Source organism: Phacochoerus africanus, chromosome 8, assembly GCF_016906955.1.
Source record: "Phacochoerus africanus isolate WHEZ1 chromosome 8, ROS_Pafr_v1, whole genome shotgun sequence".
Classification (NCBI taxonomy): Eukaryota; Metazoa; Chordata; class Mammalia; order Artiodactyla; family Suidae; genus Phacochoerus; species Phacochoerus africanus.
The window spans coordinates 157,991,957-158,017,576 of record NC_062551.1 but is presented as its reverse complement, the minus strand read 5'-3'; the positions used below and the strand labels follow the sequence as shown (position 1 = coordinate 158,017,576).

General features: G+C 41.9%; 1 protein-coding gene across 1 annotated transcript in view; it reads right to left on the bottom strand.

Annotated features, from left to right (window-relative positions):
- The window catches only part of NDC1 (NDC1 transmembrane nucleoporin), a 53,001-nt gene that overhangs the window by 13,178 nt on the left and 14,203 nt on the right, over window positions 1–25,620 (bottom strand). Inside the window, exons 8-16 of the mRNA XM_047789042.1 lie at window positions 24,086–24,221; window positions 22,522–22,614; window positions 20,284–20,365; window positions 16,564–16,722; window positions 13,694–13,939; window positions 13,483–13,598; window positions 10,368–10,418; window positions 7,871–7,934; window positions 6,897–6,997 (exon numbers count right to left, since the gene is read on the bottom strand). Coding sequence (XP_047644998.1) covers window positions 6,897–6,997; window positions 7,871–7,934; window positions 10,368–10,418; window positions 13,483–13,598; window positions 13,694–13,939; window positions 16,564–16,722; window positions 20,284–20,365; window positions 22,522–22,614; window positions 24,086–24,221 — 1,048 coding nt within the window. The remainder of the gene's footprint in view (window positions 1–6,896; window positions 6,998–7,870; window positions 7,935–10,367; window positions 10,419–13,482; window positions 13,599–13,693; window positions 13,940–16,563; window positions 16,723–20,283; window positions 20,366–22,521; window positions 22,615–24,085; window positions 24,222–25,620) is intronic.

The following is a 25,620-nucleotide window of genomic DNA, read 5'->3' as shown; positions in this document are numbered from 1 at the left end:
AAAAGACGGCTAAAATGGTAACTTTTATGTTATGTATATTTTGCCACAATTAAAAACATTTTTTTGATTTAAAAAAAAAAAATCACTCTACCATTTTAGTCCCCATCTTCTGGCACGTAAGGACCCTTTTAAAGACCTACACACACACACTCACATCCCAAAGGATAGTTGGCACATAAGGACCCTTTTAAAGGCCTCCCCCCCTCCCCCAAAGGATAGTAGTTGTTCTCCATCCACTAATGGAGGAAGTAATCACCACGAATTCAGTCACGTTTCAAATGAACCTATATTTTAATGAACCAAATTAGCATGTAGAAATCTTTGCAAAGTAGCTACAAATGTCAAACATTCATCCCAATAGGGATGACAGCAGTGTACGTGCGGACTTGTGAAGCCGCCGCACTCACTGCGATCTCGCAGGCTGGCTTGGCGCTCCTGAGAACATCCACCCTCCGCTCCTCGCCCCTTGAGGCATTTGGAGAGAGAAAGACTCCCCCCCTTTCCTTTCATACTTTGTCTTTAACGATTCACAGTGAAATGGCTGATGTTACTGACTGAAAAGTAAAACAAAAGAAGGGAACCGTTCCCTACGATTGTTCCTCAGTAACATCCAGAAGCCTGTATTTTATAACTTGCCTTAAATTACGGAGATACTCAGAACTCACTCTCCTCATTAAGAGAGCAAGTGTCCCTCCGACATCAAAGAACGTAAAACCAAAAACACACTCCAGGGCTCCCATGAGTCACATCACGTCCCGCCTCTCAAAATGAAAGGCTTTGGGGCTATTATAATTAATCCATTACATCAAAATTGTCACTCAATTTAGGCCCCGGAACAGAATCCTTCATGCACCAAACCAATCAAGAAGCAATCCAGCAGTCATCCAATAAGCACTTAATAAGTGCCTGTCATCTGCCAGGGAGCATATCAGATGCTGGGAATATGGAGATGAGACACAGTCCTTGCCTCTAATAGGGACAACAAAAGTAAGCAATTACAACGCAGTGTAATAAAGTGATGAAATGGGGATGACAAGGCCGAGGAGAGAAAAGGTGAAAAATGCGTTCTAGGCAAAGAAGGAAAGAAGAGGCACCACGGACACAGAGTTAGGTTAAGAAAATAAAATATATTTGAAGGGAAAAGGGAAGAGTCCACGGTGATTATTAGCGTAGAGGGCTCATGGAAACAACAGGAGAGTGGCAAAAGACAGAAAGAAGGAGCCCCGTTAAGAGTTAGCAGGGGCAGGAGTTCCTGTCGTGGTGCAGCGGAAACCAATCTGACTAGGAACCATGAGGGTGCGGGTTCGATCCCTGGCCTCGCTCAGTGGGTTGAGGATCCGGCGCTGCCGTGAGCTGTGGTGTAGGTGTAGGTCACAGACGTGGCTCGGATCTGGTGTTGCTGTGGCTCTGGCGTAGGCCGGCAGCTACAGCTCCAATTAGACCCCTAGCCTGGGAACCTCCGTATGGCACGGAAGAGAAAAGACAAAAAAAAAAAGAGTCAGCAGGGGCAGAAGGCCACACAGCAGTAATTCAAGTCAGGAATGCCAAGGGCCTGAAGTAAAGCTGAAGCAGGAGGGATGGATGGGTTGTTGATAAGGGATTGACCCCTTAGAGTTTCGCCACATAGGTGCAAGTGAGGATGGGGTGAAAAGGCGTGGAAGGAATTATTGCTAAGACGATTGAGCTGACTGATGATGAGAAGGTCTGAGCCAGACCGGGAAAGACACGTATGTAGCTGGGAGGGAGGCGAAAGACAAAGGAAGTCAAAACATTGGCAAGGACAGAAAGTGCACAGAGGAACCAAGAGCCCAAGAGGCTGTGTCTGGAGGGGTCTTTAATGGGCCTTCAGATGTACCAGAGGAATTCAGAGAGCAGGAACTTTGGAATAAAAATCACATGTTTATCTTCACTACGCTCTAATTAAAATTTAGCATTTCTTTCAAATACAAGGCAGTAAATCACAACAGCATTAGCAGTTTCCATGACTTTGTCAGCAACGGGAACCACCAGTATTTTCTTATCACATTACTAGTGCAGTTAACTTAAAACACCATTTATCTTATCACTTTAAAATCAGGCGTTATCAAACTCCCCGATAAATCCTGTTATATTTTCCCCTCACCCAGAGGTTTCTCACATCCTCTGTCTACATCTTGTTATTAACGCACTCATTTAAAAGCACATATTACTCATGATATTACTTATATGTGGAATCTAATAAAAAGTGAAACAGAAACACTTATTTATAAAACAGAAACAAACTCACAGATTTTGAAATCACACTTACCAAAGAGGAAACTGTGGGGGGGTGGGAATAAATTAGGAAAATGAGATTAACACAAACACATTACTATTTATGAAACAGAAAACTAACAAGGACCTACGGTATAGACAGGGAGGTCTACTCAATCATCTGTAAAATCCTCTATGGGAAAAGGAATGATATACGTATCTGTATAACTGATTCCTTTTGCTGTATACCTGAAACTAATACAATAATGTAAATCAACTACAGTCCGATAAAACTAAAAAGCAAATAAAACACACATATTACTATGCCACAAATTCAATACTTTCATAATTATATTCTAACCTGATTTCCTCTCTAATCCTAAGGACTTTATGTTAACATATTGAGAACATTATTCTGGGAAAAAGTCCATGAGCTTCATCAAACTGCCAAAGGAATCTTTGGTACATGAACATTTAAGGTCCAGCTTAGGTGGCAGAACCCTGGAGTTTTAAAGGTGGGCATTCATGGGATGGTGAGGCCTGGATGACAGTCACAGGTTGAGACCGAGGGGTATGCAAAAGAGGAGCGGAGAGGAGGAAGCCAAAGAACTGTGCAGCCAAGGTGTGGGACAAATATTCATGTGGACACTGGGTCACTCATCACAACCAACCTCTGGTTATGGGGTGGGGAAGACCACCAGGCAGTTTGCAAAATCTGATGACTGCAGAGAGTGATCGAAAGGCCGACTGTGATGTAGCCTAGGAGAACAGATGCCCCAAGTCTCACTCAAGAAGGGATTTTCATACTCAGAAGCTAAGCACCAAGTCACTGGTCTTGTTATCTGTTGTTCCATTTGCCTCTTCCCAACTCTCAAAAATACGCCTCTGCCTCTTTGGTACTCTGCCTCCCAGTACTCTCCATCTAACTCCTCAGTTTCAAAATAAATTATAATTCTTACCTCCCTCATCAAAGGTAGGAATGACACTAACCAAATAAACAGATTGCTTTCTTTCTCAAACCTACTCATAATCAACTATGAAGGATTAGGAATTTTGATGATGGAAAGGTCAAAAGAAAGTAATTTGGGTACAGAATACCTGTAGACCAGTGTTATCTTTATGAAATCATCAATTCAGTTTCAGCCAGCAATTTGAGAAAATGAAACATAATGAAAAACATTAGACTGCATAGCAATAATAAAAGGTAAGCACTGTTCTATCATTTTTCTAAGTTCTGCCTATGGGAAAGGGGTGAACCAGCAGCAGGGAAAAGAATAGGAGCTGGGGAGTTCCCATCGTGGCGCAGTGGTTAACGAATCCGACTAGGAACCATGAGGTTGCGGGTTCGGTCCCTGCCCTTGCTCAGTGGCTTAACGATCCGGCGTTGCCGTGAGCTGTGGTGTAGGTTGCAGACGCGGCTTGGATCCCGCGTTGCTGTGGCTCTGGCGTAGGCCGGTGGCTACCGCTCCAATTCAACCCCTAGGCTGGGACCCTCCATGTGCCTCGGGAGCGGCCCAAGAAATAGCAACAACAACAACAAAAAAGACCAAAAAAAAAAAAAAAAGAATAGGAGCTGGACCTATCTGCAAATACCTTATTTTGCAGGTTTTCTCTTAGAAGGATGTAAATATTTTGCATTTTTATAAAACAAAATAAAATATTAAGAAGCAAACCCTAAAAATCATGATAAAAGAAGTCAATCTCACTGTATACGGAGTTAACAAAACTGTATCAAGAGGACTCCTTTCACACGACTCTGGAACACAACCAGCTTGACTTTACATCCTAATGGGATGTTTTCAAGGGATTAAAACAGTCCAAAAAAATCTTGAACTGTTTTCAGTAAACAAAACACTGATGGTGGTGTTAGTAATACAATCACTGAGGCTACCATGTATCTTGCAGAATTAAATCGAAGACGTAGTAACACCCGAAATGTCTATCTGCAGAGGACTGGATAAAGAAGATGTCACACATATACCACAGATTATTATTCAGCCATTAAAAAGAGCAAAATAACGCCATCTGCAGTAACCTGGATGGAACCAGAGACTCTCACATTAAGTGAAGAAAGCCAAAGACAAATATATCACTTGTATGTGGAATCCAATAAAAATTATTCAAAAGAACATATTTATAAAACAGAAAAAAACTCACAAGATTTCAAAATCAAACTTAGGGTTACCAAAGGGGAAACTGGTTGAGGAGGAACAAATGGGAGGATGGGATTAACACACACACACTGCTGCGTATCCAACAGAGAACAAGCACCTACTTTAGTGCACAGGGAACATGACTCAATTTCTGCAATAACCTATATGGGAAAAAACAACGCATGTTCCTAAACGTACAAATGATTCACTTTGCTGTTAACCCGAAGCTAATACAACATTGTAAATCAACTCTACTCCACTAAAACACAAATTTAAAAAGTTTTAAAAGAAAGGCATAAGCTGTTGTAAGACTCTTTCGGTTCTGTACACACACACACACACATCTCTATATTCCAAGTCTAATGTAAATGTACTTACTACAGGTCATGGTCTAAAAAGTTTGAAAGCCACAGCACTAAGGGTAGAGACATTCTCTCTGCAGAGAACCTTATGTCAAAATTAAAACCCAGGGAGGGTGGCTCAGTGGGTTAAGGATCCAGAACTGTCACCGCAGCAACTCAGGTGGATGCTGTGGCAAAGATTCGATCCCCGGCCCAGGAACTTCCACATGCCACAGGTGTGGCCAAAAAACAAACCAACCAACCAACCCAGTAGGAGGTGGTAGATAAACAGAAGAAATAAGAGATGTGGATCTGCAGCTTTCCCTGGGATCTGCTACACTGCTAATGCCCTGCAATCAGCTCAGGTTCAAGTTCCAGCTCCGCTACTTACAGACTTCTATGTGAAACCTGAGGTAAATCACTGTCCCACCAAGCCTCTGGCACAGGTGAGACAGGGCCAACACACTTCCATCTTATTTCACAAGATAGTTCTGAGGTTCAAAAATAATGATATGAAATCGCTCTGTAGACTATGGAGCATTGTACTATTGTTTTCTTTCAAACCACACAGCCAGAGTGGTAAAAAACAAACTATGCTATGAGTACCAAAGATACGCCCCAATCATGGTTACCCTATTGTGCAGTTAGACAAGTCAAATATAAGAAGTTTGTGGGGAAAGAGTAGGAAATTATTTTTCTTTCTTTTTTTTTTTTTTTTTGCTCTTTAGGGCTGCACCCGTGGCATATGGAGGCTCCCAGGCTAGGGGCTAATCTGAGATACAGCTGCCAGCCTATGCCACAGCAACACAGGACCCAAGCTACATCTGCGACCTACACCACAGCTCACGGCAACACTGGATCCTTAACCCATTGAGCGAGGCCAGGGATTGAACCGCAAACTCATGGTTCCTAGTTGGATTCATTTCCGCTAAGCCTCAATGGGAACTCCGGAAATTATTTCTTTAGAAAAAGGTAGCCTGAACACAAATAATTAAACTATCCAAGTGCATATACACGTCTTAAATAACAGACATGAGAAAGTGAGCACAAAGACGTCTCAAAGTGGGGGGAAAAAAATCCCTGCTTTTGATGGGTAAGGCTTTCTAAGAGCTAAAATGAACTGGGATTTGAAGAAAGTAAGCATGAAGCCTATTTTCGCTGCTTATCTTAAATTGCTTCCTAAGACCAAAAGATGTATCAATTGCTATCCTTCAAGCCTAGTTCAATAACTTTTTTCCTCCAGAAAACCTACTCTACACCCAAGCCCCCACCTCTAAATGCTTCTAGCCCTCAGTGTTTATATTCCTCATCTGACACACAACGATTACAAGGTAGCATAAAATATATCACCCAACATGAAGTTGGAAAAGGCAGCCTATTGGAAAACAAGAAGCATATGTTTTATTTTTCTTCAAGTCTAGAACTAAAAACACCTGTTAGCTTAAAACTAGGCACCTAGTCTGGTAGCAGGAATCCACTGGCCCCAGCTCTATCTTCTTAAGCCTCTGGCCAATAGGTAATTTCTTATCTGCATGGGTAATTTAATTATAGGTCATTTTCTGTAGGTACAGGCTGTGTAAGGATGCAAACTTACACCGAACAGAATTCAACTATCCAAAATAATCTAATTAACATCAGAGGTACATACTACAGGTTTAAATAATCCTTTCTTTTCATTTATTATTATTATTATTATTTTTTGTCTTTTTGCCTTTTCTAGGGCCACTCCTGCGGCATATGGAGGTTCCCAGGCTAGGGGTCTAATCAGAGCTGTAGCTGCAGGCCTACGCCAGAGCCACAGCAACATGGGATCTAAGCTGCGCCTGCAACCTACACCACCGCTCACAGTAACGCCAGACCCTTAACCCACTGAGCAAGGCCAGAGATGGAACCTGAAACCTCATGGTTCCTAGTGGGGTTCGTTAATCACTGAGCCACAACGGGAACTCCTATCCTTTCTTTTTATTACAATAAAAATATTATTTATAAATGAACTAAAAGTTTATCATCCTAGTCTTACATGACATTTTCCAAGAGTGAGAACAGCACCATTATTTTGACTTCCAACATAGGTTTTATTATTCAGTGTGACATATGAGAAATACACAGAAAGGCTGAGGAGGGGGAGGGGACACGACCTCCACCTCCACCCAACCCACACATTGCCTACCTCTTGCAGCGTCAACAAAGTATTGAGAATGGCTGGTAGTGTCGTCTGGACAACTCCAAATCTATCTTCTGTAAATGACGCTGCTACTAAGTGAGACAGACCTCAAAGGGAAAAGAAGAAAAAAGTTAAAAGTCAATCAAAATTAGGAAAATCTACTGGCAATACATCCATCTGAAAAAGGATTAATATTCTGAATATGTTAAAAAAGCTTAGAAATAAAAGAGGGAATGATACAATAGAAAAATAGGCAAAAGACTGGAGGTGGCGTTGAAAAGGTGCTCAACTACAGAGGTCTTAAATAAGATGACGGCCTCTGCCTTGTGTTCTAGTAGGAAAAAGAATTTTCAAATATTATTGTTTGATGGCGTTCTCTTGTGGTGCAGTGGGTTAAGGATCTGGCATGGTCACTGCAACAACTTTGATTGCTGCTGTGGCATGGGTTCGATCCCTGGCCCAGTAACTTCCACATGCCGCTAGCTCAGCCAAAAAAACAACTGTGTTTGGTAGTGGTAAGTGCTAAGAAAACAAAGCCTGACAAGGCGACAGAGGGACAGGTGTGAGGATACTTTTCACAGAGTGGTCAGCCAAGGCCTCTATGAGGAAGTTACATTTGAGCCTTGAGAAGGCAGTATCTGTAAGATGAAAAAATATGGTTCTTTAACAACTAGGTTTTCATATTTAAGCTAAACTGAATATATTTAAATATATTCAATATGACATGGCAACATAAAATGATAGTTAAAAAACAACCTATTAATTGCAGGTTTTTTGGAAAGATATGCAAGAATCCCAGGCTCAGTTTTTCCACTTATATTACCACAAGGAAAACTTCGGCCCAAATTAAAATATACCTAAGTACCTAAGAAAAAGGACCTACACAAAACAAAGAAATAAAAATGCATCTGAAAATACAAGGATTAAGATCAAAGTTCAGGACTGATAAATCATAGTTGCAGTTCATTGAGACTGCTTACCTTCTAATGCCCAAATGTGCATTTGGGCATCTGAAAAAACAGCCTGAATGGAGGCTTCCGGGTGCTACAAATACAACAAAAAAAGATTTAAATAAGTTCTCCTGAAATGATAATTTCGTCTAATCAATTATGTAAACTAAAAAAACAAAAAATTCACAGCTGCCTCTCAAGAATTAAAACCTGGAGTTTAATTCTTTAACTCGCTCCTGGCACAGCGAGTTAAAGATCTGGAGGTGTTGCTGCAATGGCTTGAGTTACTGCTACTGTGCAGGTTTGATCCTTGGCCACGGAACTTCCACAAGCCACAGACATGGCAAAACAAACAAAAAAAAGAATCAAAACTTGAAATTCTGGAGTTCCCCTCGTGGCTCAATGATTAACGAATACACCCAGGTTGCAAATTCGATCCCTGGCCTTGCTCAGTGGGTTGAGGATCTGGAGTTGCCATGAGCTGTGGTGCAGGTCGCAGATGCGGCTCGGATCCCACGTTGCTGTGGCTGTGGCGTAGGCCAGCGGCTATAGCTCCGATTAGACCCCCAGCCTGGGAACCTCCATATGCCTCGGATGCGGCCCTAGAAAAGACAAAACAAACAAACAAAAACAAACCTGAAATTCTTACATAATATGACTTAACTGCAATAAACCATTCTGCTACCAACTTACTGAGTGACCCCTGCCAAGTCTCTAACTCTCTGCCTCAGTTTCTCATGTAAATTAAGAGTTATATATGTTCAATCCACCTCAGAGGATTAGTATAGATATCACTGAAGAGAATGGTTACAAATGCTTTAAAAAAAAAAAAAAAAAGAACTGCCTAAGAATATGTATTATCTCTCTTAAACTGTCTACCCTCAACCATATTGCAAAGAAAAAACACCCAAAGTTCTTTAACACAGCAAGTGAGTGTGGCGTGGAGCAGTAATGGGCCCATGTAAAGGCCAGGTTTGATAATGCACCCAATGAAGCCTAGAAGTACAACATGTGACATTTCCCAACATTAAACAGCAGGGTCTACAACTCCTTATCACCCAACAGATCCACTTGCAAAATCAGAATCAAAAGTAGTGGTTCACTTCCAAGGAAAAGGGAGGTCTTGTTCAGTGTCTGCTCTGCTGCGTACTGGCTACGTGCCCTTAGGCTAGCTACCTGACGCCTCTGAGACTCAGGTGTCCTTACCTGCAAAATGAGGACAAAAAGAAAACTCACAGGAATGCTTTCAAAATTAAATGAGGGAATTTAAGTGAAAAGAGCATTGCATACACAAGACAAAAGGATGAGTTTTCTTCCTATCCTTCTGAAACACAGCTCTGAAATAAAACTTCAGACAATTCCTCTTCCTCTCTGAGGAAGATGAGACACTTTCCTTAAGGATCTGATCGTTTTGCCAGAGCTCTAATGGACAGCTTTGGGTAAATTTTCTTTCCTTAGATGGATCTTCCTTGCCACCACAGTGAAAAGAACAATTTCAAGAACTTGAAAGGATTCTTTGTTACATGTGTCTACATTCTATCAGTTACTCAGATCCTTCCTCCCGCCTGCATCTGACTCCCAGAGAATACAAGGAGGGACATATGCCAACGCACTTTCACTTGAAGGCACTGAGTGCTCTATTAGTTGATACTGCAATATCTGCAGCAGAGAAGACAAATTAAAGTAATTAGGACAAAAAAATTTTCCCCCTACCCAGGGGCAAAGGTTTTCCTTATGAAGGGATTAACACATGACAGCTGTAGTAGAGAAAAACAGGAATGAATCTTCCGCTTCTACCATTGAGATTTACTCTCCTACAGCAAGCAGCTGGAGCAGCAGATCAACAAGTTGGAAAGTCACTCAGTGTATGGACTGAATTACAACTTGTATCTGACACAAGTTTCGCAACTATAATTTAACCCAATCATCTCTCTTCAGAACACCAAACTGGCAACAAAGATGTTAGCAAGACAATGAGTCGTGAAGGATCACCATGGATTTGTTCATTTTGCAGCAAAAGGCTGCATATCAGCACAAAGTTGCCTCCAACCAAGAGACTCTGGAGGCTAAGTACAAGAAGGCAGTGAGGTAAGATGTGTGTCTAGGGCAGCTGTTGTTAAAATGCATATTCAGGAGTTCCCACTGCAGCTCAGCAGGTTACGAATTTGACTAGTATCCATGAGGATGCAGGTTTGATCCTTAGCCTCACACAGTGGGTTAAGGATCTGGGGCTGCCATGAGCTGTGATGTAGGTTGCAGACGTGACTCAGATCCCAAGTTGCTGTGCCTGTGGCATAGGCTGGCAGCTACAGCTCCAATTCAACCCTTAGCCTGGGAATTCCATAAACTGCAGGTTCAGCCCTAAAAAACAAACAAACAAAAAGACATTCAGTGAAGCATGATGCAAAGCTGTTTGGCTTGCCAGGATCAAACTAAATATTTAGAAGTTAAATCCTATCTGCTATTTCATTTCTTATTTTGTTTCCTCTCTCCCCCCATTTCCAATGCTCTAATTACATATCCTTACCTTACTGAAAAAATACATGATCAGCACCCGTTTTGATAAGAAATTCTTGATCTGAGTTGGAAAAAAAAAAAAAAGGAAGAATTAACACTTGCACAGTTTTCAATTCTACTCAAATATAATATTACAAACTTCCAGGTTCTTCCTGACATTACCTTAAACGAAACACTTCACATTTCACACAGAAGGAACAGTATTTATAGTACACCACGTAATAATACACTGGATAACCAAGATAGGTCATCTAAGCTACATGTCTAACCTTCAAATTAAGAGTTTTGTCATAATAAAAAAGGAACTCTTAGTAGTTCTGGCGATATTTTCTAAGACCGTACTCTTTCTCAATTCTCTACAACTGTTTGACCTTTTAACTTCTTGCTACCAAAAAGGAGCATGTTTCCCCCACCTGCCAAGAAAGATCTTAAGACATGAAGTGGTCTACCACTAGATGACATTTATAGGGAAAATTATTTTCTGGTTCTTTTTTTCTTTTATTTATCTTTTCAGGGCTGCACCCGAGGCATCTGGAGGTTGCCAGGCTCAGGGTCAAATCCAACCTGTAGCCATCAGCCTACATCACAGCCACAGCCATGCTGGATCCTTAACCCACTCAGTGAGGCCAGGGATCAAACCTGCATCCTTGTGGATACTAGTCAGATTCATTTCTGATGAGCCATGATGGGAACTCCCTGATTCTCTTAATACTAAGCCAAAAGCTACATATTCCCAATTGACTTGAAAGTAAATTCATGATATAGCAGTACGTACTGGCACATAGAGCCATATGGGACCCGGAAGTTCTGTAAAATGTCTTCAGTTCTTTCCTCTCTTACTAACTGATCATTCTCTCAACAAACATGTTACTATTTCTCCCACCTTAAAAAATAAACCTTTCCTTAACCCCTCAATTCCCCCTACCTATTACCCCATTTCTCTGTTCCCTTTATAGCAAAACTCCTGGAAAGAGCCAGCTTTTCTTGTGGCTTCCAATCCCTCTCCTGATCTCTCCTAAACCCATGCCAGAGGTTCATCCCCAACACTCCACCCAACAGCTCTCGTCAAGGACTCAATGACCTCCTCAGGGCATTCTGAGCTTGAATCTCATGCCAACTACCAACAGCATCTGACACTCACTTCTCCCTGAAACACTCTTTGCTTGGTTCTTTCTCAACAGTAACCTGGGCTCCTATGCTATTTCTCCTCATCTCTCAGACCTTTAGTCATTAAAGGGTCCCAGGTTGTGCATCTCTTTTCTTCTATACTCCCCAAGAGTTTTCATGAAGTCTCATGGCTTTAAATACTTGCCTCTACTTTAATGAGTGCCAAAATTCCATTTCTAGCCTGGATCTTTCCCCTAGACTCCCAGCATATGTCTAATTACTTATTCACTATTTTCACTTGGTTGTCTAGTAGGCATCTCAAAATTGACATGTTTAAAATCAAACTCATGATTTCCACACCTCACCTCTATCAAATCCCCTCTTCCAGAATCATCAGTAAGATGCAACCCAATAAACTGCAACTGTATTATTTCAGTTCCTTGGGCCAAAAATTTTTAGAATCAACATGGACTCTTTCACACCACAGTCAAACCAAAGGCAAATCCTAATACATCTAACTTCAAAAGACACCCAGACCTTGATCACAGTTTAGTCTCCGCACAACCACTCTGATCACAGATTCCATCATCGCTTACTAGATTACTTCCATAGCTTGTTTACTGTCCCTCTCCCTCCACTCCTGTCCTCTGAGGATCTAGTCTCAATTCTGCAGCACTTTCAAAATGTAAGTTTGCCTCCTGTCATTCCGGTGGGTGAGACTGTGCAACAGCTACACACCTGCATCCAGAGAAAACGTCAGTCTTTACAACGGCTGATGGGCCTGATATGCTCTGGGTGCCACTACCGCTCCATCTCACCATCCACCTACCCTTGTCCCTTGGCTCTGTCCTGCCACCACTAGTGCCTGTGCTGTTTCCCACAAGCCAAGCATACTCCCACCTGAAAGCCTTTGTACTTTGCTATTCCCTGCCCTCCCTCCAGGTCTCTGATCAAGGATCACCGTGTGTGAGAATTTCTGTTGTGGTGCAGCAGAAACGAATCTGACGAATATCCATGAGAACTCGGGTTTCATCTCTGGCCTCACTCAGTGGGTTGGGGATCCGGCATTGCCTTGAGCTGTGGTGTAGGCCGCAGACACGGCTTGGATCTAGCTTGGCTGTGGCTGTGATGTAGGCCGGCATCTATAGTTCTGATTCGCCCCCCAGCCTGGGTACTTCCATACGCACCGGGTGCGGCACTAAAAAGCAAAAAAAAAAAAAGGAATCACCCCGTCAACAAAACTTCCTCTGATCACCCCACGTAAAACAGTATTTTCTTCCCCAAGGTACTGATTCTTTTACCTGCTCTATGTTTCTATAGAGCACTGAAGATATCAAATTTCTTCCAAGACATATTTTGAACATAGCATGTGCATCTTATAGTCAATAGCATGTCATGGTTTAAATGGTAATTTTTTTTTCTTAATAGTACATAAAATAAGACTTAATTAATAGTACAGTTAATCCTTGGAAAAACTCAGGGATTAGGGACAGTGACCCCCCTGCAGTTGAAATTTCATCTCTGAATCCATGGCTCCACATCAGTGGATCCAACCAACTGTGATCCTTGTAGCACTGGGGTGTTTACTACTTAATGGAACCTGCGAATAAGTGGATAAACAATCCAAACCCATGCTGCTCGACGACCAAGTGTATTCTTTATATTCAAAGGGATGTTTGCTCATCTGTTTTCCTTCACTAGAATGTAAACATAAGGTCAGAGGCTTTTGTTTGCTGTTTTTTGAGTACCTAAAACCACACCCTATATATATAAAAAACTCAATAAATATCTCTTTGGTGAAAGAATTCACAGATCAAAGGCACTATATTAGATTAAGCCATATGAAATTGCAATTTTTTGTAACTCAAAACCAGTTAAATACTGGCAATTTCATACAGATCAACTTAATACATGAATCATCCAAAAAAGTCCCACTTATTCCCGATGGCTTACTTAGTGAAAGCCTTGATGCTCTCAATGTCATATGTAAATAAAATCCTATACCCATATCATCCTACCTGTTCACGTTTATTCTGAATCCATGAATAAATCACACTGGGCTGTCTCACTGTCTTACCCTCAGCACTAACAGAGGTAGATGGAGAAGGATTAGAAAATTCAGTCATTTGCTGATCTGCAAACAAACAAAAACCGAGAAGGTGAAACCTTCGGCTATCTGATTCTCTGCAACTATGGCATTTCAAATTCTAGAAACTAAACAGTCCTTACCAGCAGCCGGAGTCCATAATCTCGGCCCTCTTCTTGTAAGCTGAGGACTTTGAGGTGACCCATAGCACGTGTTTACATCAAAAATTCCAGCCATCCGATTCACTACACTAGAGCCGAACGGGGTTGCCAGGGGACTTGCAACATCAGGTGTAGATAATTTTGAGGAAAACAGTGATGTCTTAATTAACGATGGCACCGAAGGCCGAGGCACCTGGCTAGGTTTGGGGGTCTGAAAAGTAGTTTCTTCTGCAAAAGAACAGACCCAGTGCTAAAAAGGCAACATGATCCAAGCAGGCCGGCATGGAGGTTCTCAAGTTTTGCACATCTCAATTCTTTGTTTAACTGATTTAACCCAGTACACTGTTTCCATTCAGGTTGACATTCTCAAGGTTCAGATTTTACTACTGCAATTTGGTGACCACTCAAGGAGCTTTATACGTCTTTGTCAGATTGGTACAGGCTCTCTTGTTTCTTTTCCCTAAACAGATATCTTGAGCTTCAAGGTCAGCTTCTCTAAGGTGCTTTGAATGAACTTATCAATTTATACTTTATTTTTAAATGGCAACAATTTTACTGCATTAGGATATGCCCAGGGTTACTGCATGTTCTTACTATAACTAGTTACTCGGCTAAATCAAATCTATAGTGTGAAAATGTATAGAAAGAGAGAGTGCTAACCTTATCTCATTTTTGCCAGAGTTCTTTCAAGTTAACAGAAGCCACACCAGTGGCTAATTTGCCCAGGTTATCTACAAACCTGATCTGTAAACAGCTTCTTCAAAAATTATCTTATAGGAGTTCCCGTCGTGGCTCAGTGGTTAATGAACCTGACCAGTGTCCATGAGGACGCGGGTTTGACCCCTGGCCTTGTTCGGTGGGTTAAGGATCCAGAGTTGCTGTGAACTGTGGTGTAGGTCGCAGATGCAGCTCTGATCTGGCGTTGCTGTGGTTGTGGCATAGGCCGGTGGCTACAGCTCTGATTAGACCCCTAGCCTTGGAACATCCATATACTGTAGGTGCGGCCCTAAAAAGACAAAAGACAAAAAAACAAACAAACAAAAAAATCTTATAACTGTACCAAACATTTAAAGCACCAGATTTTCATTACATGACTTTTTAAGGGTTAATGGCAATAAGAAATATTTGGAGAATCCATTTAAAAATTAAGATTGGGGTTAAGTTCTGCAATTACTCCTCAAAATTAGAGGCAAATCTTGCTGAGTGATGAGATATGACAAAACTTAAACTAATGAATAACCCCTATTTGTTCAGATACAGGATCTTTCCCAATTCAGGAGTACAATGACTTTGCTAACATGCTAATGCTACATGCTAACATGTAACCATATCTATTCAAAATTTTCTAGGGGCTCCGCATCCCTACAGGATAAAATTCAAATTCCTATTCATATCACACAAGACCTCCTTTCATTATCAAACATCATCCTACCCATTCAGACTCCTTTTTGACAGATTTCCTTCCAGGAGTTACACTCCCTTGTCATTATTTGCACGCCTCCCACTAAAAGGTCAGTTCCAAGAGTGTTTTTTCATCTTTGATTCTTTGGCTTCTAGCACAGTGCTTGGTATGCAATGAGCATTCAATAAACACTTGTTGAATAAATTTCAGATGGTGAAAACATATGAAACACTCCAGCATCTTTTAAAATCTGACATTCATGAAATTATCTAAATCACTTTTCTTTTATCTCTTTGGTTTTGGTCTATGACCCCACCAGAGTAATGAAGTCAAAAGACAGAGATGTGGGGAGTTCCCGTCGTGGCGCAGTGGTTAACGAATCCGACTAGGAACCATGAGGTTGCGGGTTCGGTCCCTGCCCTTGCTCAGTGGGTTAACGATCCGGCGTTGCCGAGAGCTGTGGTGTAGGTCACAGATGCGGCTCGGATCCTGTGTTGCTGTGGCTCTGGCGTAGGCCGGTGGCTACAGCTCCGATTAGACCCCTAGCCTGGGAACCTCCATGTGCCGCGGGAGCGGCCCAAGAAATAGCAACAACAACAACAATAACAACAACAAAAAGCCAAAAAAAAAAAAAAAGACAGAGATGTGTTTGCTTTGGCCCACACAGTGAGTTTTTTTTTTTTTAATATCAAGATGAGTTGCCAATATTTAAAAAGTGGAAGATTTTCCCCAAAATTTCTTTAGGATTTGCTTTTAAAGAGGAAAAAGACCAGAAGTTCAGATACTGGGTCCCATTCCCCCATGGGAACAGTGGACTGAAGCTCACTTATAGCATCGCATTTCAGAAGCCTGTGCTCTCAAGTTGCCACAGGCCCACCCAGCCACTCTTGCCCATTTCCACTGAATGCCTGGCTCTAAAAGGCATCAAGCTTGTCATCAGTCTTACATTCCTAGGTACCTCCTACTTAAGGGTTTGGTGGAACAGCACAGGTTCCTCCACCTGTACTTGTTCCTCTCAGCATTCATCTTTCAAACTACCTCAAAACAATGAATGTAACACCCCAGCCCGAAATCACTGAGTCATTTCAGCTGCTCCCGTCCGGCACTGTCCAGCAACTGTCGCCCTCTGGGATACGGCAACCAGAACAGCACCCCGTATCACCTGTGGCTCACAGGGCTCTACTAGAGTGAGCTGAGGTTCTCTATGTGATGACCAACATCTTTTGTTGGCCTTTTTAACACGACCGACATACTGGACTTCCCTTTTTCAAACTACGGTGTTACTGAGGACTCTGATTTGGTTCAGAACAATATCCCAAACACCGGATCAATTTTCCCTAAAAGTACACACTTGGCACTTACATACACCTCCTTAAGTGAACTACTGTCTCTTTTGCAGGAAATAAAACGTAAGCACTTCCCCTCTCTCAGTAGTCGTACAAGGAGGTACCTGGAGAATCCAATTGCTTCGGTTCCCCCGTGTAGGATGAAGACATCACTCTCCCATTCGTGGCAGCAGCTTCTTGGTAGAGTACAAGTTTCTGCGTCATATCATTGAAAAGATTCAAACACTCCCTCGAGATGGCTGTCCAATTGTGCGGATGGCCACCTAAGAGGTACAAATACCAACTTTTAAAATGGAGATAATCTTGTAAAATTCCCTCAAAATGGTCAGAAAAAAAAAATACTACAAGAAATACTATATTATCCTTTGTCTCAGGGCCTGATTTTCTCGGCTCAGCTACTATTTACGCCCATGCCATCTAATACACAGCAGGAATTCAATAAACAGTTGGATAAAATAATTTTCCTAAAGGTCTACAAACAAACATTTGCTATTTTACCATTTAAAAAAAAAAAAAAAAGCAAAAAAACCCCACTCTCAAACTGGTTGCTAAATTAAAGCCAAACAGAAGCTCCTGTTGTGGCTCAGTGGGTTAAGGATCTGATGTTGCTGCAAGCTGCAGTGTAGGTTATAGATCCGGCTTGGATCTGGCATTGCTATGAGTGTGGTGTAGGCTGGCAGCTGCAGATCCAGTTCAACCCCTAGCCTGGGAAACTTCCATATGCCGCAGGTGTGGCCCTTAAAACAAAATTACCTAATTAATTTAAGCCAAACAGTGGAGCATACTTTGAGTGAAAAAGACCACCGTTACTTTGTTAGTAGTGCTGCACAGACTGAAGACTAAGACAACGAAGGTGTCTAATGAGATGCACCTCAGAGCCTCCAGGGACCTGTCACTGTGCTTCCTTTCATTTTTATTTGCAGGAGCCCCTGTTTGCTATTACATCTACGGAAGTGACACGTTATTTGACAGTAACCATACTTTATACTTGGGAGCTTACGTATCTCCTGTTTTATTATTTAACTTAAACTACTGTGATCCACACTCTTAATAAGCCTCAATTCTTTTAATTTCAATAGCTTTCAATTTTCTAGGACCCTTATCTTCTATGGCTGTCATGTAAAAATCAACTGTGCTTCAAGAGGTGTCCACTGAAAACTTGTTTCTCCAGCCTGGGTGCCAAATAATCATTCTCTCCTCATGTAGGTCCCTTCTTACGTATTTTCCCCCATTTACAACTCAGGAAGTATACCACTTAGGAGTTCCCTTGTGGCACAGAAGGTTAAGGATCTGCCACTGTCACAGCAGCTTGGGTCCCTACTGTGGTGTGGGTTTCGTCCCCTGGCCCAGGAACTTCTACGTGCCATGGGCCTGGCCAAAAGCACTCCGTCAGTAGGCCCCTGGATGTTTTATACCGCTCTAACTCAGGACCACGAAGAACTGTGTAATGGTCCAGCTCCATTTTTTTCCTTCCAGTTTTAAAATATAATTGACATAAAGCGTTATGGAAGTTTAAGGTGTGTAGCATAATGATTTGACTTACATCATGAAACGGTTATCACAGTAAGTTCCGTGAACATCCATCATCTCTTATAAATACAAAATTAAATAGAGGAAAAAATCTTTTCCTCGTGATGTGAACTCAGGATTTACTCCAACAATTTTCATACATAACATACAGGATGTGTGAATTACATTTATCATGCTGTACTTTACGTCCTCAGTATGTATCTTTTAACTGGGAGTTTGTACCTTCGACGGCCTTCATCTAATTCTGTGCCCCACCCCCAACTCCCACCCCCGCCTGTGGTAACCACATATCTGATCTCTTTTTCTATGACCAGTTATATTTTGATAATATGTTCTCTGGCAGAGAACATGCCACCCTGTTACATTACTTGACTACCCGGTAAAAAGTGTACAGAGAATTCCTAAGTGAACCTAAGTCTGCTAGAAAAGTACTGCCATGGTTAATTTCACACAGCAGCAGGATTTTTTATGCTATTGAAGAAGAAAGGCTCCCATCATTTTTTTTCTTCTTTTTCTTTTTTGGCCTCCCCTTGGCACATGGAGTTCCTGGGCCAGGGATCAGATCCGAGCCACAGTTGCGCCCGACGCCACAGTTGCGGCAATACCAGATCCTTAACCCACTGCACTGGGCCAGGTACTGAACCTGTGTCCCAGTGCACCAGATGCTGCCCATCCTGTCGTGCCGCAGTAGGAACTCTGCCAATCAATTACGTTTTCACATAACTGGCTTTCATTTCCCTGTAACATGTAACTATAGGTTTACTTTATAATGTGGGAATCAGCAAGTCTGGCAAAACAATGAAAAGCTGATGAGAGATGTAAAGCTACCCAGGTTCTGTCCCCACTGGCGGCTGACGGTCAGCAGACGCCTTTCCCTCTCAGGACAACGGGGAGCACACCGGCACAGGTGCAGTCTGGAGGAGCTTGACAAGTAACAACAGAGAAGTGTTTCAGAATTCTCAAGGGCAATCCTGGGGTTAGCACTGTCAAATCTAGTTCCTTTCCACTTTTTTTTCTTCTTCAGTAAGGCGAAGTAGCAAGGCAGGAGGGGGAAGCTCAGCACTTAACAGTCAAATCACAGAATTTCTTATTCCAGCTCTGATGTTAACTTTACCAAGCCCCTTAATCTCTCCAAGACTTAGGTCCTCCATCTAAAGATTAGACCACTTGATTTCTACGACCATTTCTAGCATTACAATTTCTGTGATTTGGTACTTTTCTACTCTAAAGCTGCCAACCTACCCCATAATTTCTTCAGGTAAAGGAAATAAGGGGGCCAAAAGAAATAATATTAAGGGTTAAAAATACCTTTCCCCGGAGTTCCCGTCGTGGCTCGGTGGTTAACGAATCCAACTAGAAACCATGAGGTTGTGGGTTCGATCCCTGGCCTCGATCAGTGGGTTAAGGATCCGGCAGCTCGGATCCCGTGCTGCTGTGGCTGTGGTGTAGGCCGGCAGCTATAGCTCCGATTTGACCCCTAGCCTGGGAACCTCCATATGCCGCAGGAGAGGCCCTAGGAAAGGCAAAAAGACAAAAAATAAATAAATAAATAAATAATACTTTCCCTAGAAATATAATTTCTAACCACAGCAATGCAAACACTTAGTTGTATAAGACTGAAATCAATACTTCATTTAATGGACTCACTGATGTGTGATTTTTTTTTTTTCTTTTTTATATGCCACACCTGAGGCATATAGAAGTTCCCAGGCTAGGGGTCAAATCGGAGCTATAGCTGCCGGCCTACACCATAGCCACAGTAACTTGGGATCCGAGCAGCGTCTGTGACCTACACCACAGCTCACAGCAACGCCGGATCCTTAACCCATTAGGCGAGGCCAGGGATCGAACCTGTATCCTCATGGATCCTAGTCGGGATTGTTAACCTCTGAGCCATGAAGGGAACTTCCATGATGTGTGATATTTTAATAAATTCGCCTCATCAAAAACTTTAAGTGGGAGTTCCCACTGTGGCTCAGTAGGTTAAGAGCCTGACACAGAGTGTGAGGATGTGGGTTTGATCCCTGGCCTCACTCACTGGGCTGAGAATCTGGCATAGCCACAAGCTGTGGTGTAGGTCACTGAGGGGTGCTCAGATCCCGCGTTGCTGTGGCGGTGGTGCAGGCCAGCAGCTGCAGCTCTGATTCGACCCCTAGCCTGGGAACTCCCATATGCCTCAGGTGTGGCCCTAAAAGGAAAAAAAAAAAAAGAGAAAAAGAAAGAAAAACCTTAACTGAAACACTTTCTGCACAAACATACCCAGTTACTATTAGGTCTATCACTTTTATCAGTACCTGGCTGGCTAAGGCTGAAAACTTCTTGTCTTCGTGAAGGAGAATATTGAGAAAGCAACATCAGGTCCTGCAAGGCCAAATACTAAAAGGGGAAAAAAACAAAAAACATACTATTTAATTTTTTTGAACCTCTATATAAAATCTTACTTATGAATTGGGCTCAAGACTACATAACTAAAGGGAAATTGATCAAAATTTTTCATGAAGGATATACTTTTCAGAACCATAACTTTCCTTTCTAGACTTCCAGAACTTTCTTGCCTTTACCCTCTGCAGGCTATCCTAGCTACTGAGGGCTCCGGCGACCAGGATCTAGGGAACGCTTTGTGTTGCCTCCCACCTTGTGGTGGAAAACTTAAAACACCACTTCCTCCTGGAACCTCCCTGGCAGAAATACACATTCACACAGCTCTGGACCGTGGCACTCAATATAATTAATTGTAACTGCCTGCTTACTTGTCTCATCTGGTTCCACCCACTGAACGGTGAGGCAGAGACATCTTGCTCACTGCTATGTCCAAAAGGAGTATCTAGCACACAGCAGATACACAACTTATGCTGTACTTTTTAAGTGACAATCTTCATTTTGTTTCCTAGCAAACCAGTCATCATTCAGGCATCATCCCTTTCGTGACGGTCTCTTGTTTCGGTGCCAAGCAGAGTAAGTGGACCTCACTGCACTTGCCAGCACTCTGTGTATCGGCCTTTTCCATTAAGCTGTGCTACATCTTATTCATCATTTCACACTAAGCCACTAGCAGTGACGACATCTGCCCAGTAAATAAGGATTTGTTAAATAACCAAAAGAGTAACTGGTATTTTTGTTTATCTAATATATTAGCCATAATTGATATTTAAAGGTAAGCAAAACTTCAGATCATTTTCTTCAACTGAAAAGTTTCTAACTTTTCTAGAGTGTAATCCAAATTTTAAGTTCTATTTCCTTTCAATTCTTTTTTTAAGTACTATGATCTCTCAAAAAGATCATATATTGTATTTTTTTTTGTCTTTTTTTTTTTTTTTTTTTTTTGCCATTTCTTGGGCCCCTCCCACTGCGTATGGAGGTTCCCAGGCTGGGACTTGAATCGGAGCTGTAGCCGCCGGCCTACGCCAGAGCCACAGCAACACCAGATCCTTAACCCACTGAGCAAGGCCAGGGATCGAACCCACAACCTCATGGTTCCCAGTCGGATTTGTTAACCACTGAGCCACCACAGGAACTCCTGCAGTTCTACTTTAAAATTTCAAAACGCAGAATTTTTTTTGGCTGCACCCACAGCATATCAAAACTCCTGGGCCAGGGAGCAAACCCACGCCATAGCAGTGACCTGAGCTGTTACAGTAACAACACTGAATCCTTAGCCTGCTGCACCACAAGAGAAATCCTTCAAAATGAAATTTAAATCAAAACAATTTATTCTCACTTAGGTTGGTTTATAAACTTATTCCAACGTCTTTACTCTTCTGATTAAGATCTATGTTAGGACCACGATCATTATTCAAATTTTAAGGGAGTTCACTGAATATGTACATACTGTCAAGTACTTCCTTTGATCATAACAGCCATCAACACTACATGAATGACACTATCTTGATCCAGGGAGTACCTGTCGTGGCTCAGCAGTAACAAACCCAACTAGTATCCATAAGGACTCGGGTTCAACCCCTGGCCTTGCTCAGTGGGTTAAGGATTGGCACTGCCGTAACCTGTGGTATAGGTCAAAGACGTGGCTATGGCTGTGGTGTAGGCCGGCAGCTGCAGCTCCGATTTGATCTCTAGCCTGGGAACCTCCACAGGCCTCAGGTGCAGCCCTAAAAAGACGAAAAACAAAAAGATTAAAAAAAAAATCTTGATCAAATGATTAAAAAAACAAAAACATAGTGTTTTTTTTTGCTACCATGAGGAGTTTGTGAAGAGCTAAAGTTATATAGTTGTATATCATTATATTCTATGCTTGAAATATTTTTATATCTATATTGAATATAGAATTAGCATAGCTTATACACATACATTGCAATGTCTACTTGCATTTTAGCCACTTGTAATGAATACTCAAAAAGTAAATAGCACTCATTGTAGCATGTAGGTGGATTTTTATAACACTTTTTTAGAGTATTAGAATATTCTAGGCTCTCAAAAAATATATCTAAATGCTTAAATATGCTAAGTATCAAGTCTATGCCATAAGATAAGTGAACCATGACTATGTAAAGACACAAAATGCACAGTTCTGGTACCTTTATGATGAGGGGAGGACTGCTGTTTAAAACTTTTGGGAGGCATTCATCTGACTCTTCTGAAAATGGTGGCTGAACAGGAAACAGATGGGCCTATCAAATATAAACAAATATACAGGCTATGAAATGATTATTTTCATGACTTAATTACATTCAGTAAATTAGCACTATTTGAAATTTATTATAAAGGAGACAATACAACCAAATTAACGTCTTTAGTGTTCCTTGCAAAACTGGTTGCATTAAAATTATATATATCTAAATACACCACTTTCTAAAATGTTAACTTTCCCAATTATGCTAGATCTCTGGCTTCTAATTACAGAAGTGAATTTAAGAAACAAAATGTCTCTGAAGGCACTGAAGGATACAAACCTACAGAAACACTCATTTTCTAAGACAAACATTTGGATGAAAAAGAAAACGCAATTCCCCCTCATTTAAAATCATTTCTTCAGGAGTTCCCGTCATGGTGCAGTGGTTAACGAATCCGACTAGGAACCATGAGGTTGCGGGTTCGGTCCCTGCCCTTGCTCAGTGGGTTAAGGATCCGGCGTTGCCATGAGCTGTTGTGTAGGCTGCAGACGAGGCTTGGATCCTGCGTTGCTGTGGTCCTAGCGTAGGCCGGTGGCTACAGCCCCGACTCGACCCCTAGCCTGGGAACCTCCATATGCCGCGGGAGCGGCCCAAAGAAATAGCAAAAAGACAAAAATAAAATAAAATCATTTCTTCAACATAAATTTTAAAATTTGGAGTTCCCATCATGGCGCAGTGGAAACAAATCCAACTAGGAACCATGAGGTTGCAGGTTCGATCCCTGGCCTTGCTCAGTGGGTTGAGGATCCAGCGTTGCTGTGAGCTGCGGTATAGGTCCCAGACTTGGGCTCGGATCTGGTGTTGCTGTGGCTGTGGTATAGGCCAGCAGCTACAGCTCTGATTAGACCCCTAGCCTGGGAACCTCCATATGTCTTGGGTGCAGCCCTAAAAAGACAAGAAATAAAAATAAAAAATAAAGTAAAATCTGCCCTCAGGAGTTCCCGTTGTGGTGCAGCGGAAACAAAATCTGACGAGGAACCATGACGTTTCAGGTATGATCCCTGGCCTCGATCAGTGGGTTAAGGATCTGGCGTTGCCATGAGTTATGGTGTAGGTCACAGACATGGCACGGATCCTGTGCTCCAATTCGACCCCTAGCCTAGAAACTTCCATGTGCCGCAGGTTCAGCCCTAAAAGACAAAAAAAAAAAAAAAAGTCAGGCTGATCTAGCATATGCTCGGTAGAGAAATGGAAACCTTCAGAAGAGAATTCTCACAATATCGATAAAGCATAAGTACCCCTAGGAGTTCATTCAGTTTAGTTTCCAAACATTAATAACACTAACCCTGTTCCCCAGAAAAAACAAATACAAATAAATGATAGTTGTAAATGATATATCTCTTATGAAGTCTCAGAAGTAAGACCAAAATCCAACTTCTCAAAACGGGGTTGGGCACAACGTGCTCTTCGAAAAATATGCCTGTGCACTCCAAGACCGAAACGCATTGACGAAAAACTCAATACTAACCTCTGTGGCATAGATTTTGAAGAGTATCCATGAGATGTACCAAGTCATCAGCAGAAAGACACCACACAGCCAGACATGATAGAGTAACGAGAGATTCAAGAGGCCACTCACAGTGTCAAGAGGCCTATGAAACTGCCTATGAAAGCAAAAATTACTATTTAATCCTGTGAGGAAAATACACTCTAGGCATTTAACAGACCTGGGGCCCCATACTGAGAAACAAACAAACCCTATTTCTACATAATAACAGCGATAGGTTCCTCTCCTTTGTACCCTACAGAGTTCTTTCATGAATACCTTTTCATAAAGCGCACAAGGGAGCCTTAAGGGAAGAGGAGGCCTAAACCAGCTTCGTTCCTCGCAGTCACCATCATTCTCTATAGAGAAAGCCTTCCCCAGAGGCTGGGTAAAATTTTATCACAGTTGTTTTGTAGCTTGATACTTAAAACCACCCAACATAACTAGTAGCTCTCCTGGACCAGATTTCAACTCTTATCTGTATACCCTCTAAACTGTCTAAAAATAACAAACTTTACCTTCAAAATGATTTCTAGAACTCTGTTAGAATGCTAAAGGGAATACATGCAATCTTACCAAAACCTTGGATAGATCAATTTGCAAAATCATCATAATCCTACAATCATGCTTAGCAACTGAAAAAACAGGATTAGAACTTCTGATTCTGCTATTTATAAATATTGGGATTTTGTTAATCACTTGACTTAATCCACTCTCAGTTTCCTCATCCATATAATGGTGGCATAATCTCTCCATTCCACCTTTTAGGGTTTTTATGAGATTTAAGAGTTTGTGTTAGGAGTGCCCAGCCTAGTACTTGACTTTGGGGTGGGGGTGTGTGCGTGCCTATGTGTGCACACGAGCGCAATGGGTGCATGTGTGTAAAGATAAAGGGTTTAGTTTTTTTTTTTTTCAGCTTTTAAGTAAACATTACTGAGGGCCTGGCATGTATTCAGGCCAGAACATCAGGCACTGCCATACAAACAAAACATCTTTTAAGTGAAAGGAGGAAAAATCGTTATGTTAAATTTCTATCAAGTATCATTATTTTCCTCTTTACATTTGATCCAGTTTAAGACCTAGGCTAACATAATAAATGACTCATTTATTTGGGTTCATATCTAATGATGAAGGAGAAGACAAAACTAAATCTTACCTAGAACCTTTTAAAAGGTAGGAACTAAAAGCTACACTATATAAACCATAGTATCTCAAACATACCTAAGTGTTAATATTTCCACTCCTCAAAAGTGGTTGTAGGGGAGTTCCCATCGTGGCACAGCGGAAATGAACCCGACTAGGACCATGAGGTTGCAGGTTTGATCCCTGGCCTCGCTCATGGGTTAAGGATCTGGCGTTGCCGTGAGCTGCAGTAGGTCACAGACGCGGCTCGGATCTGGCGTTGTCGTGGCTCTGATGTAGACCAACAGCTGTAGCTCTGATTCAACCCCCAGTCTGGGAACTTCCACATACTGCCAAGTGCGGCCCTAAAAAGAAAAAAAAAAAAAGTGTAGGTA